The 15,153-nt window shown below is 45.9% G+C and overlaps 1 protein-coding gene across 1 annotated transcript in view; it reads right to left on the bottom strand.

Moving 5' to 3' along the window:
- LEO1 (LEO1 homolog, Paf1/RNA polymerase II complex component) overlaps positions 1-15,153 on the bottom strand; it is a 105,855-nt gene that overhangs the window by 38,614 nt on the left and 52,088 nt on the right. Inside the window, exons 5-6 of the mRNA XM_063926092.1 lie at positions 12,860-13,005; positions 12,664-12,748 (exon numbers count right to left, since the gene is read on the bottom strand). Coding sequence (XP_063782162.1) covers positions 12,664-12,748; positions 12,860-13,005 — 231 coding nt within the window. The remainder of the gene's footprint in view (positions 1-12,663; positions 12,749-12,859; positions 13,006-15,153) is intronic.

The following is a 15,153-nucleotide window of genomic DNA, read 5'->3' as shown; positions in this document are numbered from 1 at the left end:
ATGATCCTTGAGCAGAGGAGAGGCTTGAAGTAGAGCATTGTAGATCACCTGAAGTTCCAGAATGTTGATTGAAAAGGAGGCTTTTGTGGGCTGACCACCTGCCCTGGAACTGTACCCCTTTGGTGACAGCTCCCCATCCTCTCAGACTCACATCCGTCGTGAGAAGGGTCCAATCCTAAATCCCGAAACTCCTGCCCTCCAGGAGATTGGAGGGCTGTAGCCACCACAGGAGAGAAATCCTGGCCTGAGGTGACAGATGAATCATCCGGTGCATCTGGAGATGTGATCCGGACCACTTGCTCAGGAGATCCAACTGGTACGTTCTGGCATGGAACCTCCCATACTGGATTGCCCCGTATGAGGCAACCATTTTCCCAAACAATCTGATGCAGAGATGTACAGACACTCGAGTAGGTCGGAGCACCATGCGGTCCATCTCCTAAGTGTTTTCGCCTGGTCTTCTGATAGAAACACCTTCTGAGCCACAGTATCCAGCAACATCCCCAAGAACAGGAGCCTCTGAGGTGGCTCAAGGTGGGACTTCTGTAAGTTGAGGATCCACCCATAGTAAGACGGATGAAACTGTCAATATGGAGCAACAAAAGCTCCCTGGATCTTTCCTTTTTCAGAAGATCGTCCAGATAAGGGACCGCACTGATCCCCTGGACCCGGAGTTGAAGCATCATCTCCGCCATCACCTTTGTGAATACCCTTGGGGCTGTAGACAGGCCGAAGGGCAGTGCCTGGAATTGGAAGGGATTTTCACAGCAGGGCAAACTGCAGGTACGCCTGATGAGGCGGCCAAATCGGAATATGGAGGGGGGGTGAGTACTGTCGAACTCTAGCTTGTAGCCGTAAGAAACGAGTTCCCTGACCCAGGCATCCTGGCAGGAGGTCTCCCAGACGCGGCTGCAGTGACGCAGTCGGGCTCCCACCACGAGGCCTTAATGGAAGCAGAACTGGTGGACTGTTCCTGAGAACTGGTACTTGCAGGTTTTCTGCACTTACCTCTGGTGCCTCTAGCCGCATTGGAGGCACCTCTGGCTTTCAATCGAAATGTGCGAGACCAAAAGGACTGGACAGACGGTACCAGATAGGAGCATCTTGCTGTCGGGGCCCTAGAGGGAAGAAATGTGGATTTCCCAGCCGTAACTTTGGAAATCCATGCATCCAGTTCATACCCAAAAAGCCATTCCCCAGAAAAGGGGAGGGATTCCACATTACGTTTGGATCCTGCGTCCACCATCCACTGACGCAACCACAAGGCCCTGCGCGCCGACACCGCCATGGCAGACGTCCGAGCATTAATGTTCCCCATCTCCTTAAGGGAATCACAGAGGACACAGGTAGCGGCCTGAATGTGCTTCAGAAGGGTTGCCATAGTAACTAAGGGCATATCCCCCGAGAGGCCCCCCTGAATTTGCGTGGCCCAAGAATGAATAGCATGGGTCATCCAGCAACCCGCAATGACCGGTCTTTGTGAAAGGCCGGCTGCAGTGTATATATAGATTTTAGGGTAGTCTATCTATTGATCCCCTGGATCCTTCATAGTAAAGGAGCCCGTGGCAGGCAGCACCGCCTTCTTAGACAGGCGAGAGATAGACATCCACCCCAGGGGGTTTCTCCCAAAATTTTCTACCTTGAGGAGCAAACGGGAAAGTGCGCAAAATATTTTTGGACACTTGGAATTTTTTGTCTGGATTTTTCTGGGCCTGTTTGAATAAGTCGTCTAACTCTGGAGTATCAGGGAAAGTGACATTGGGCTTGTTTTGGACAAAGAAAAATTACTGCTGTGATGCAGCGTCCTCTAGAAGGAGCTTTAACATGTCCCTTATAGCAAAAATGAGGGGTTCAATACCCCGAGTAGAATCGGGATCCCCACTAATGGGATCCAGGTCATCCCCATCATTCTGAATATCATCATCTGAATCTGATAACAGAGCAGGTAAACCATGCTTCTTTGGACCTGCATGAGAGAGTGGGGGCTGTGCATCTGCCCTAGCAGCTAAATCTGCAACAGCTTGTTGTAGTAGCCAAGTCTTCTGCACATTAGCAGTGAGCTGGGATGACATATCAAGACATCACAGTTTTAAGAGACCCTAGCCAGGAGGGCTCTGGACCCTCTCCCCCAGCCCCTTCACTGATTTGTGAAGACTGACTGCATTGTTCACAGGAAACAGAATCATTAGATAATGGAGAGAATCTGGTGTGACATACACTGCACAGCTTGTGTTTACCCATATTTCACAGTAAGCGCAATAACATACACATACAGACAGTTATAATGCAAGCCTGCCCTACTGTATGTGAGAGGAGACACAGATGAGAGGGGACACCAGCATACCCTGAGGAGCACAGCTCCAGTGAGGCTGCCAGCTTTCTAAACATAGTAAACACTAACAATTTAAATCCTACAAAGGATCAGGATAGTGTACACAAGCTGCTCTCCCCCTTTGCTACACCCTGTACCAGTTTTCCAGCGTGTCTTGTGAGGCAGGAAGCGCTGTGTGTGTAGATAGCTGCTGTAAGCAGAGGAAGGCGCCGAAACGCCTCAGGTCCCGCTCTGAGTTAGCTCCGCCCCCTCTAATGGCGCCAGAGCTATGATGAATATTTATACTGGCAAAGTCTCCTTCATAGCTTAAAACATCACACAAGTGCTAGTCAAGTCCTTTTGTGCCAGTTCTACACTGGGGATCTTGGCGGGACCCCCCCCAGGATGGTCCCGTACACCACGCCCGTGGTCAGCCGCACTTTGAACTGAGGGACTCCCCCTAGAGTTAGGGCTTGTGTGGCGTGCTGCGGCTGTGACCGCCAAGGCGTAGTGCCCCGCTGAACAAGCACCCCTCAGGACGGTGGTCCTGCAGTGGGGAAGCGGCTCCTCACCTCGGAAGGCCGGTGACTGCCCCTCCCCCACCCAACTCTCACGGCGCAGGTATGCTGTTGTCCAAACAGCATACCAAAAATAATAAAAGTTTAAAAGAAAATTTAAGAAAACTCTCTGGAGCTGCAGAGATGTGCATCCTCTCCTGAGGGCACTTTTTTATAAACTGCATGTGGAAGTGGGCATAGAGGGGAGGAGCCAGCACAACCAGTTGAAGAAATTTAAAGTGAACTGGCTCCTTTGGACCCCGTCTATACACCATCGTACTAGTTTCCCCCAATATCCCTTATGGATGCAGAGAAAACGGGAGTAGTCAGACACATTTTCTAGGCATGCAGAGGTCATTCACTTGAATCAAACCACATATCATTCAAGTGAATGATATGTCTTCTGATTATGTACTTGCCACCATGGATGTGACCGCTCTACATACGGTCATACCTCATGAGGAGGGGGATTGCTGCTGTCAGGGAGGCATTGTTTAAAGTCCCCTATGTAGGTCCTCCTATTGATTTTATTTTGGAATTAAAACGTTTGGTATCATCATGTAATCATTTTCAATATTTGGAGAGTTAATATGTACAGTTGGCTGGGACCGCCATGGGCTCAAATTTGGCCCTGGGGTTCACCAATTTGTACATGGCTAAGTATGAAACTTCGGAGATTTTAACCGTATATGTATTTTTTTAATAAAAAGCATATTTGGTATCTAATTGTGGCCTTTGGCCATTTCTGTTTTGGGTGATCTCTTGGTGTGAGGGTATATTTACAGATATATAAAACAATCTATATCGTGGAGAAAATTCTCTGGATGTTATGGAACCAAGAATTTGTATGTATCTCCAAATCAACCGCACACACTATAGGTCCACTTTCGGAGTGCTAGTCACATAATGAGTTGCAATATAGTTCAATAAGAGGCCAACACCTCCAGTAAATGCAAAAGACTTAATGAAAGATTAAAAAACATAGTACAAAAGGACATATACAAAAAAGTATAACAGAGGCATGTCAAAGGACGTCAGATGTATACACATGGGGTACCTGGCAGCCACCACGTAAGGTGACTGTAGAAGCAATGAGGTAAAGATAGCACGCCTCTGTAAGCTGGTAAGTCAACAGACGTTTCGGTGCTCGTATGGCACCTTCATCCTGGACAACCAGCATGTGTCCCAGGTGTGCTATTTAAACCTAAAGACACAAATAATACTCACCTGTGGTGGTGCCACCTACCGCACAGGCACATCCAGTCCCGCTCGTGGCGGCTTCAGCGTGGCTGTCAGGTTCTCACACACACACACATCTTTGGCATTGAGACTGACTGAACTACTACCGAGAGTCTCTGCCCGCTACAAATATTGGTGGTAATTATATTTGATGTACTTTTTATGCTTTGAATATCTTTCAACTCCAGAGACTCTCACTTTTACATATGAATGTGGTATTTCAGACCTATTACTCTGATTCAGGGTAGTACCTGACCATTAATATTATTATTACTATTATTTTAACTGTGTGTTTTTTAAGTGTTACTAAATGGGTAATAAACTCTTTACTTTTTAAATTAATTGTCTCTGTTATCAAGCGTCTACCTGGTATATGTTTTCTTTTCTTTAGTTTTTGCTATATAGAGGGGGCTGGCTACCTCCTCCCCTGGTGGTAGCTGATATACAGGTCTTTTTTTTAGCTATACCCGCCTGCACAGCGCCAACACACCTTATACTGTTTTATTGCTTTTCAACAAAAAAAAACCAAAACAAACATACTGCAATGCAGAGGTGCAAATGCATTTCCATTTTTGGATGTGGGGAAAATACTGCCTGCTTTTGCAGGTAGCTATGAAAGACTGGGCAGCTTTGTTTTTACAAAGAAATTTAGAATTAAGCTAGGACATACTCCTTACAAATTGAAATCTATGCACATTTGATCGCTGCCCCACCTGCAGTGCAACATGCTTTTGCCAAGGTTCAAATTGCTACTTTAATTGCTTCTAACTCTGAATCAGGCTCTCTGTGCACATATGTCGCAACCTCTAGATGAGGACCAGTATGTTTATATGGAATGTGCCTTTTTTGTAGTTGCGATGGGAATGCTGACCATTTAGGATTTCTTGATGGTCTTAGGGCACTGATCTGCAACCCGTAGCTCGCGAGCTACCGGTAGCTCGCCGTAGTATTTTCGGTAGCTCACTGGGCGCACGGGCTTGGGCAGTCATTGGCACTCCTCTTCCCTTCATTTTTAATATGGTGCTGGCCGTCAGCCAATCAGAGCTCGTGGACCGGCAGTGGCGGCACCTGATTGGCTGCCGGACAGCGAGTTTTGATTGGCTCACTTACCGGCACCATATTTTAAGTGCCCGCTGCTGCCAAAGACTCTGTCACCCTCACCACAGCCGCTCTCCGGACTTCACAGAAGAGGCGCACACTGCGCTCTCCTCCCCTTCTGTCCCTCATACAGGAGGAGCAGCACCGGTGGCAGCAGAAGTAGTCAGCAAGGGTTAGCACTGTGTGGGGCACTGTATCAGACACTGCGCGGCGGGGAAGGGGGGGGGGGGGCATTTTATCTGGCGCTGCGGGGGGCATTTTAAATGGCACTGATGGGGGCATTGTATCTGGCACTGGTGGGGGGCACTATTTCTGTATCTGTCACTGCTGAGGGGCATTACTTGTGTATCTGTCACTGCTGAGGGGCACTACTTGTGTATCTGTCACTACGCGGGTGGGGGGCATTACTTGTAGTTGTGAGGCCACACCCACTTTTGAGGTCACACCCACTTTTGCAGTAACACGAGCGCATTGGGGGGGGGGGGGGGGGTTAGCTTCTTCAGATGTTTTATTCTCCGAAAGTAGCTCACACCCCAGTTAAGATTGGAGACCACCGTCTTAGGGCAAGTAAGAGACCTGAGAAAAGTAATTCGTCTGCTGTCTCTAAGCAGGAGGTTTGGAAGCTTGGGTGCCTGGGGATTACTACTGTGGGATCGTTGGTTGAGGTTATGAAGCCATGAAGTTTTCCAGCCATTTACCCTTCTCCTATTCTGAGCAGATACAACAGCCTCTGACAGTAGGTAAAGAATTTTGATAGGTCTGAGAAGAAAGTGGCCATGTGCAAGTGATGTATGGTAGGTGGGTAAAAAGCCCTATAACCAGTAAATACAAGTGCAACGCCCAATCCTTCAACGGGTTGTGGTTAGAGAGAAGAGTCAATGGAGATAGCTCCCTAATGCTTTGCATGGGTAAGCCTATTTAAAAACAAAAAAAACACTGGCGTGGTATATGTACTACTAACGCAATACTTCTGTTACCAGAAGAAATCCTGAGCTTTCAGTTCCACTGCTTATCTGTAAATCAGCTAGCTGGGACACACTTATAGCACAAGACTGGCCCAGCAAATTATTTAAGTTAACCCTTACTGCTCTGGGCTAGTATCGTTAAACTATTATTAATAAACTGCAGTGAAAAGTGATTTTTGTATTTTTATGTAAGTAACATGAACAATCTAAAAATCTATACTAATCAATGTATATTGATAAATATGCCCCATAGACACTTATGTATTCTTAATGTGCACGCTTGGCAGCCAGGAAGATGGTTTGCATGGATGAATAGTTTAGTGGGGGTTTTCAATCTAAATGATAAGGTTGGATGCTGCCTGTGTAGAGAAAGTCTGTTTCTAATTAACCAAAATATTGAAGTAAATGGTGGGCTTTCCTGCTTCTCATTTAATCCAATATACACTGTAGATACATGTGTTACTGGATTGCTGTGATCCAACTCCAGGTACTTGTTATGTGTCCATTTACAACTACTCCCAAAATCCAGGATTAGTTTCCAAACTTGCTGTTGCATCATTTATGGAAGCGGTTACTTGCATTGCTGCTGCTAAGGGCCAAATGTAACAGCAGGCAGATTTGTCTGGCAAGATAGTCACTAGATTTGAGCGCCAATTTGTTTAAAGGCAAAAGACGCTTCTCTACCATTGGGTCTCCATAGCCAAGGCTGCTGGTGTGAAGCAAATACAATAACACCATTAACATCACCCTCCAGACTCCGATATAGGGTCTGGTTGTCAGCAGAGAATCCCCAAACAGTATATATGGATTCCTCGCCTCCCCCATACACTATCTAGCATAGCGTACTAGCAAAACACATTTAGTAAAAGCCTTGATTATCAAAATTGGCCCTATCAGACTACTAAGTCTGCATATCTTTGAAGTGTTAAATGCCAGAGGTGTGGTTTCATGGTTTTTATAGCTAACACCTTTCTCTTAGGTCCTAGAAGATACTGGGAATCCATTTACTAACATAGGGGTATAGACGGGTCCACTAGGAGCCATAGGCACTTGAATTTGATAGTGTGTGCTGGCTCCTCCCTCTATGCCCCTCCTATTAGACCCAGTTTAGAAAATGTGCCCGGAGGAGCCGGTCACGCTCATGGAAGTTCCTGAAGAGTTTTCTGCATTTCTTTTATCTGTTTGTTATTTTCAGGCAGGACTGGCACCAGCCTGCCTGCTTCGGAGGACTTAGGGAGGGATGGGAACGGCCCAACCTCTTGAAGGGTTAATGGTCCCATTCCCCACTGACCGGACACTAGCTCCTGAAGAAAATATTCGCAAGCCCCACCATGGCGAGCGTATATTCCCGCAGCACACCGCCACCCCTAACAAAGCCAGAAGAGTAAAGAGTGGTGAGTACTAAGCCGGAGTCCCATTTAGCGGGTCGCCGGCCATTATGGCGGTAAGAGGGTACGGAGATGCACGGCTTCTACATGGGGCGGCTGGGTCTCCAGACTCAGTACACAGTGCAGACGCCCAGCTTCTGAGGGGCGAACAGAGTCTTAGTACACTGTACACAGTACCCACACTGGCAAACACAGACTTAGAAGGGATCTGACCCCATTTTAAGCACTAAATTACCTCAGCCAGTATAAAAAAAGTGGGAAGACCGTGCGCCATTAAGGGGCGGGGCATCACTATGAGCGGATCCAGCAGCTCACCAGCGCACACAGACGCTGACTGACAGGGACGCGCAGCTCCTCCGGAGCGACTCCAGATTACCTCAGCGGTACCAGGGGGTCATAGCAGGGGGGGGGAGCAATTATTAGTGTACTGAATACCCAATTCTGGGTAATTAGTCTGCGAATGGAAAGGGGAAAGAAAGTATGACTCTTGTTGGGGCGCACTCTTATGTATCGAAGTGTCTACTGATTAGTGATGTGTCTAAGATTTAACAAAGTCTTTATTTCTACTCTTAAAATAAATGGGAACTCAGCAAGAAAAACAGAACTAAATAATAATGTTAGACATAAGTCAATGTAGATACCCCCATACAGGAAACAATGTATATACAGTTTCCTTAAAAAAATGAAATGTTCAGATCTTATTTATGCTTTAATAAATGCATATAGGAAGGTAGCTACATATCATGCTGCTTCCGTCTGTCAAAGATCTGTACAAACTGTGTTTGTATTGATAAAGCCCTAAATAGGGTTGATTTCAGGAGAGGAAAAAACCTCTTACTGAAGTCCACTCATGAAAGTTAACACCTGTCTGGAATAAGGATGTGATGAGAATAAGTATAAGTGGTGATCCTGCTGTTAGCGTTTTTGCACAGGGAATGTGGTCCCTGTGCAAAAACGCTAACAGCAGGATCACCACTTATTAAGTTTTTAAGGAAACTGTATATACATTTTTTCCTGTATGGGGGTATCTACATTGACTTATGTCTAACATTATTATTTAGCTTTGTTTTTCTTGCTGAGTTCCCATTTATTTTAAGAGTAGAAATGAAGACTTTGTTATATCTTAGACACATCACTAATCAGTAGACACTTAGATACAGTTTCGCAAGAGGCAAGTATAACTTTACAGGACGCCATTCAAAAACTGGTACAGACTCAGGTCATTGTTCCAATTCCACCTCATCTGCAAAACAAGGGGTAGTATTCCAACTTGTTTGTAGTATCGAAACCGGACGGTTCGGTAAGATCGATTTTGAACCTCAAATCATTGAACCCGTACTTACGGGTGTTCAAATTCAAGATGGAGTCTCTGAGAGCGGTGATCTCAGGTCTGGAGGAGGGGGAATTCCTAGTGTCTCTGGATATCAAGGATGCGTACCTTCACATTGCGATCTGACCGCCTCATCAGGCGTATCTACGGTTTGCACTGCAGTACTGTCACTACCAGTTACAGGCCCTGCCATTTGATCTCTGCACGGCACTGAGGGTGTTCACCAAGGTGATGGCAGAGATGATGTTTCTCCTCCGCAAACACGGAGTGAACATAATTCCGTACCTGGATGATCTTCTGATAAAGGCGCCGTCCAGGGAAAGGTTGTTGGACAGCATTGGTCTCTCAACCAGACTACTCCGGGATCACGGGTGGATTCTGAACCTTCCGAAAATCCCACCTAGAGCCATTCCTGGGAATGATAATGGACACAGAGTCGCAGAAAGTGTTCCTTCCATTGGAAAAGGCATTGGTAATCCAGTGGATGGTTCGAGATGTCCTGAAGCCAACCCAGATATCGGTGCATCTATGCATTCGCCTTCTGGGGAAAATGGTAGTCTTTTACGAGGCAATTCAGTACGGAAGGTTTCACGCAAGACCCTTCCAGCTCGATCTGTTGGACAAATGGTCCGGCTCGCACCTTCACATGTACCAGAGGATCCGTCTGTCGCCAAAACACAGGATTTCGCTTCTGTGGTGGCTTCAGACTTCTCACCTAATCGAGGGTCGACGGTTCGGGATTCAGAATTGGATTCTGCTAATCACAGTCGCAAGACTGAGAGGTTGGGGAGCAGTCACCCAGGGGGTGCAGTTTCAGGAAAGATGGTCAAGTCAGGAAGTTGTCCTTCCAATCAACATTCTGGAACTCAGGGCTATATACAACTCCCTTCTGCAGGCCATTCAGGTCCAGTCGGACAATGTGACGGCAGTGACGTACATAAACCGACAGGGCAGAACAAAAAGCAGAGCAGCTATGTCAGAGGTGTCAAGAATTCTCCTCTGGGCAGAAAAACACACTATGGCGTTGTCAGCGGTCTTCATTCCGGGAGTGGACAACTGGGAAACAAACTTCCTCAGCAGACACGAACTGCACCCGGGGAAGTGGGGCCTTCACCGGGAGGTGTTCAGGTGCTTGACACGTCAGTGGGGATGTCCACAAATCGACATGATGGCCTCTCGTCTCAACAAGAAGCTCAAGCGGTATTGTTCCAGGTCGAGAGACCCTCAGGCAGTGGCAGTAGACGCTCTGACGACTCCATGGGTCTATCAGATGGTGCATGTGTTTCCTCTACTTCCTCTGATCCCAAGAATTCTAAAAAGAATTAAAAAAGGGAAAAAGGTTCAAGCAATACTCATTGCTCCGGACTGGCCAAGAAGGGCCTGGTACGCGGACCTTCGGGAGATGCTCCTCGAAAACCGTGGCCTCTACCTCTTCGCAAGGATCTACTGCATCAGGGCCCGTTCGTCTATCAAGACTTACTGCGGCAACGTTTAACGGCATGGAGGTTGAACGGCTACTTCTAGCCAGGAGGATCCCTGACAAGGTTAACCAGACTATGATCCAAGTCAGGAAGGTGTTAACGTCTAAACATTACCACCGTATTTGGAAGAAATACGTCTCTCGGTGTGATAGCAGACAATATTCTGCAGTGGAATTTCATCTGGGACATTTCCTACTTTTTCTGCAGTCAGGTGTGGATGTGGGCCTATGTCTGGGCTCCATAAAAGTCCAGATTTCGGCCTTGTCCATTTTCTTTAAGAAATAATTGGCTTTTCTCCCTGAGGTCCAGACGTTCTTGAAAGGTGTTCCGCACATCCAACCTCCCTTTGTGCCTCCCACGGCACCTTGGGATCTCAATTTGGTGCTGCAGTTCCTCCAATCGGACTGGTTTGAACCGTTACAGGAGGTAGATGTAAAATACCTTACATGGAAGACCGTCACACTGTTGGCCTTGGCTTCAGCAAGACGTGTGCCAGAGCTGGGGGCGTTGTCTCACAACAGCACCTACTTAATTTTCCATGAGGATAGAGCTGAACTCAGAACTCGTCAGCAATTTCTTCCTAATGTGGTGTCTGCGTTTCACATCAACCAACCTACTGTGATTCCGTTTGTTACCAACACCTCTGCTACTTCAAAGTCTTTGGATGTTGTGAGGGCTTTGAAGGTGTATGTAAAACGAACAGCTCGTCACAGAAAATCAGACTTGCTGTTTGTTCTTTATGATTCCAATAAGATTGGGTGTCCTGCTTCAAAGCAGACAATTGCACGCTGGATCAGCCTCACAATCCAGCATGCTTATTCCACGGCAGGATTGCCGGTTCCAAAATCTGTACAGGCCCACTCTACTAGATCGGTGGGCTCTTCTTGGGCGGCTGCCCGGGGTGTCTCGGCTTTACAGCTCTGACGAGCAGCTTCTTGGTCAGGTTCGAACACGTTTGCTAAGTTTTACAAGTTCGATACTTTGGCCTCTGAGGACCTTAATTTTGGTCAATCAATTCTGCAGGAACCTCAGCCCTCTCCCACCCGGTTTGGGAGCTTTGGTACTTCCCCATGGTACTAAATGGATTCCCAGTATCATCTAGAACATAAGAGAAAATAGGATTTTAATTACCTACCGGTAAATCTTTTTCTCGTAGTCCGTAGAGCAGGCATTCCCAACCACGGTCCTCAAGGCACACCAACAGTGCAGGTTTTAGTGTTATCCAGGCTTCAGCACAGGTGACTTAATTAGTAGCTCAGTTATTTTGATTTTACCATCTGTGCTGCAGCCTGGATATCACTAAAACATGCACTGTTGGTGTGCCTTGAGGACCGTGTTTGGGAATGCCTGCCGTAGAGGATACTGGGCGCCCACCCTGTGGTTCGTACTTCCTGCACTGTTACTTGGTTAAGTATTGTTGTTTGGTTCAGCTGTTGCTGTTCCTGGTTTCAAGTTTGGTTAGCATGGCTTTCCTCTTCTTTTATGTGTGCTGGTTCGGAATCTCACCACTATCCTTTTATATACTTCTCTCAAAGTATGTCCGTCTCCTCGGGCACAGTTTCCTAGACTGGGTCTGGTAGGAGGGGCATAGAGGGAGGAGCCAGCACACACTATCAAATTCTTAAAGTGCCCATGGCTCCTAGTGGACCCATCTATACCCCTATGGTACTAAATGGATTCCCAGTATCCTCTACGGACTACGAGAAAAGGATTTACCGGTAGGTAATTAAAATCCTATTTTCCATTATATTTGTCTGAAGACACATCACTGTACTGTATATAAGTGAGAAAGGCTATCAATCCAATGTGATTGTAAGAAAGGGAAATTAACATTTTTAGGTCCTGGTGCCAAACCGATTCAGATTACATGAAAAAAACAAAAAATATATATTCCAATTATTGTGTATGCAGAGCGTCAAATTGAAACCAATATAAATGTAGACTAAGGCTCTCAAACAAACCACAGTGGATTCCAGCTCGGTTCTACAACACTCATTAGCAATCTAAGATATTAAAGTGAACTGGTGACCAAAGTTATATCAAAGTTATATGTCAAAAGAACCATCATCACTGTGTAAGATCTGATGACAGTGTTATTCCAAACTGGAAAGTTTATTAATAAATAGCCCTCCCAGCTAAAAAAAAAACCCTAAAATAAAATAGATGATAATCACAGCTGGAGACCATCACTAAGTCGCATACATTGCAGGAACAGAGAGCAATTTACTGGTGGACAAATATGTTTTGTTATAATATAAGGTCATGCACCCCAAGAAAACAGGACAGAAACATACCTTTAATTTCAGCCTAGTTCTACCTTCTTCATCCAACATTTCTTCATCTTCAAACTCATCTTCATAATATTGAGGATCAAAGGGTCTAAATTGTAAAAAGAACTCCACTCAGACGATTATAGTAAAGCAAACGGAGAACCATCTTGAGTTACATGGTCTTATTTTATATACTGTACACATTTCAGCAGTATATTACCTAGGCTCAACACTGAGAAAGTTGGGAAGCTTGACAAAGTACAAGTCATTCCCCAGGTCTGTGTTCACTTTGGGAATCTCTACTTCTATTCTGGTCTCAGGGACAGCTTCCTCTTCTGGCTGATCCTGATCAATCCCATCTTCATCCTGGAGTAGCATGCAAATAGTACAGGTTATGAGAAGAACATACTTGTGCATATTCTTGTCTCACAGCCTTGTACAAAGAAGATCTTATATGTAGTTGCAAAGCACAAATACCACAAAAAAATTACACCACGGAGGGATGGTATGAAACGGATGTTGCTAACTCTATGTACACAAGAATATGGCAAGATGTGTGTGGATACATTTGATAAATAGATTGGCAACAAGTGTATATGTAATGAAGAAACCCACCCAGCAGTTATGGCATGTAGCGTGTAACAACTAAAGGCACATATGTGACATTGCCATGGGTTACAGAGATTCCTTAAAGTCTCTCTGTACCTAAGATTTTGGATGTGACATCATGACTTGATTTTTATGTACTGCATAAAGAAAAGGCTATGCTGTGTCCTGAATGTTAGTTGTGGGGGAGGCAGTTTATGATCTTCTTTGGAGCCAGGGAACAGATAACTATCTGTACCAGTCATAAAATGTGTGTGCCCAAACGTCATGCTTCACAACCCTAGAAACCAGATCCTTCGACCAGCTCAAGAAGAGTAATGAGAACATCCACAACCCCCCTATCTATTAGGAGACAGTCACTAATACCCCTTTTCCACTAGCTCTTTTAAACACGGGTAAATGCGCGGGGGCGCGCATTTACCCGTGTTTTTCCCTAGTGGAAACGGGTCCCCCGGCAATTTCCCGGATCAAGTGATCCGGGAATCCTACCCTGGTAGCTATGTTCAACCCGGCTAGCTACCGGGAATCCTACCCTGATAGCTAGCTGGGTTGAACACGTGTTCAACCCGGCTAGCTGTCTAGTGTGAACGGGTGCCGTGTCGAGGCGACACGACTCCCATTCACAGTGCATAGGGAGGGCGGCGCTGGGAGATCATGTGATCTCCCAGCGCCGCCCCTGCCTCGTCACTAGCGCGTCACCAACCCGGCAATTGCCGGGTTGGTGAGCACTGTCTGCAGGGGGGCTACGCTAGTGGAAAAGGGGTATTAGAAGTGGGTGACTGATTCATTAATGTCCAGCAATAAGTGGGTTGAAAACCCAAGGGTGGGGGCTGTTTCGTGGAGTGACTGTCAGCCACATGAAGAAATGGAAGGCAGTATCAAGGATTCACTCTTGAAAAGTGTAGCTGTGTGCTAAGAGTTGGACCAATTCTGCTTCATGGGGTCTCTCTCAAACAGATGCCCTAAGCCTCAGAGTAAGTTAACATATGGTTCGGAGTTTCATCACCTTTTTATTACTTTTAAGTTGACTGTGCATATTTCATAATTGTGTGATTTGCTTGTGTCCACCTATTTTTCTGTATAATCTAACTCTGGAGATATTTCTCAATAAATCCTAAAAAATTATCAGCGTACCTCTGTGTTCTTATGAATTCACCCTCCTGAAAGAGGGCCCATGCTACATGTAAGTAATAACTGTGTGATTTACGTGTCTGGCGTTTGCCTAAGTGCCATTTAATACTAGGCATGGTGGCAGTTGAAGAAAAAAAAAAACGACGTCATGACCGCCCATCTGCGTCAAGTTGGCGTATCTGAGCGCAGGCTGGGGCAAGGTGCTGTGACAACATACTAAGAAACATATTGGAACCTATTCTGAGTAGCACATAATGTGTGGTTGCAGGCAGCAGTGGAACACAAATGCACTACTTTATTCTAATGTGGGAGCTTGTGCATCTTCAAGCAGAAACCCATATCACACACTGATTTTACACCATTCGCCACAACAGTCATTATTAGTATCGGCACTTGCAACAACCCCATGCTAGGAGCAAGAGATCTGTCAGAAACAGGTTTCCCTTCCCGTACGTGTCAGAATCACATGGAGCTCAAAAAACTGTCAAAAGACAGGGCAGTTCATAGAATCATATAATTTGACAGCAGATAAGAACCACTTGGCCCATCTAGTCTGTCCCTTTTATATCCTTTAGGTAATCTCAACCCTTTTTGAACCTTAATTCTTTGTAAGGATATTCATATGCCTATCCCAAGCATGTTTAAATTGCTCTACCGTCTTAGTCTCTCCCACCTCTGATGGAAGGCTATTCCACTTTTCCACTACCCTTTCTGTGAAGTAATTTTTCCTTAAATTTCCCCTGAACCTGCCTCCCTCCAGTTTCAGTGTATGTCCTT

Source organism: Pseudophryne corroboree, chromosome 6 (genome assembly GCF_028390025.1).
Source record: "Pseudophryne corroboree isolate aPseCor3 chromosome 6, aPseCor3.hap2, whole genome shotgun sequence".
In the NCBI taxonomy this organism is placed as follows: domain Eukaryota; kingdom Metazoa; phylum Chordata; class Amphibia; order Anura; family Myobatrachidae; genus Pseudophryne; species Pseudophryne corroboree.
The sequence above is the reverse complement of the archived record's forward strand: the minus strand, read 5'-3'. Positions and strand labels throughout refer to the sequence as shown.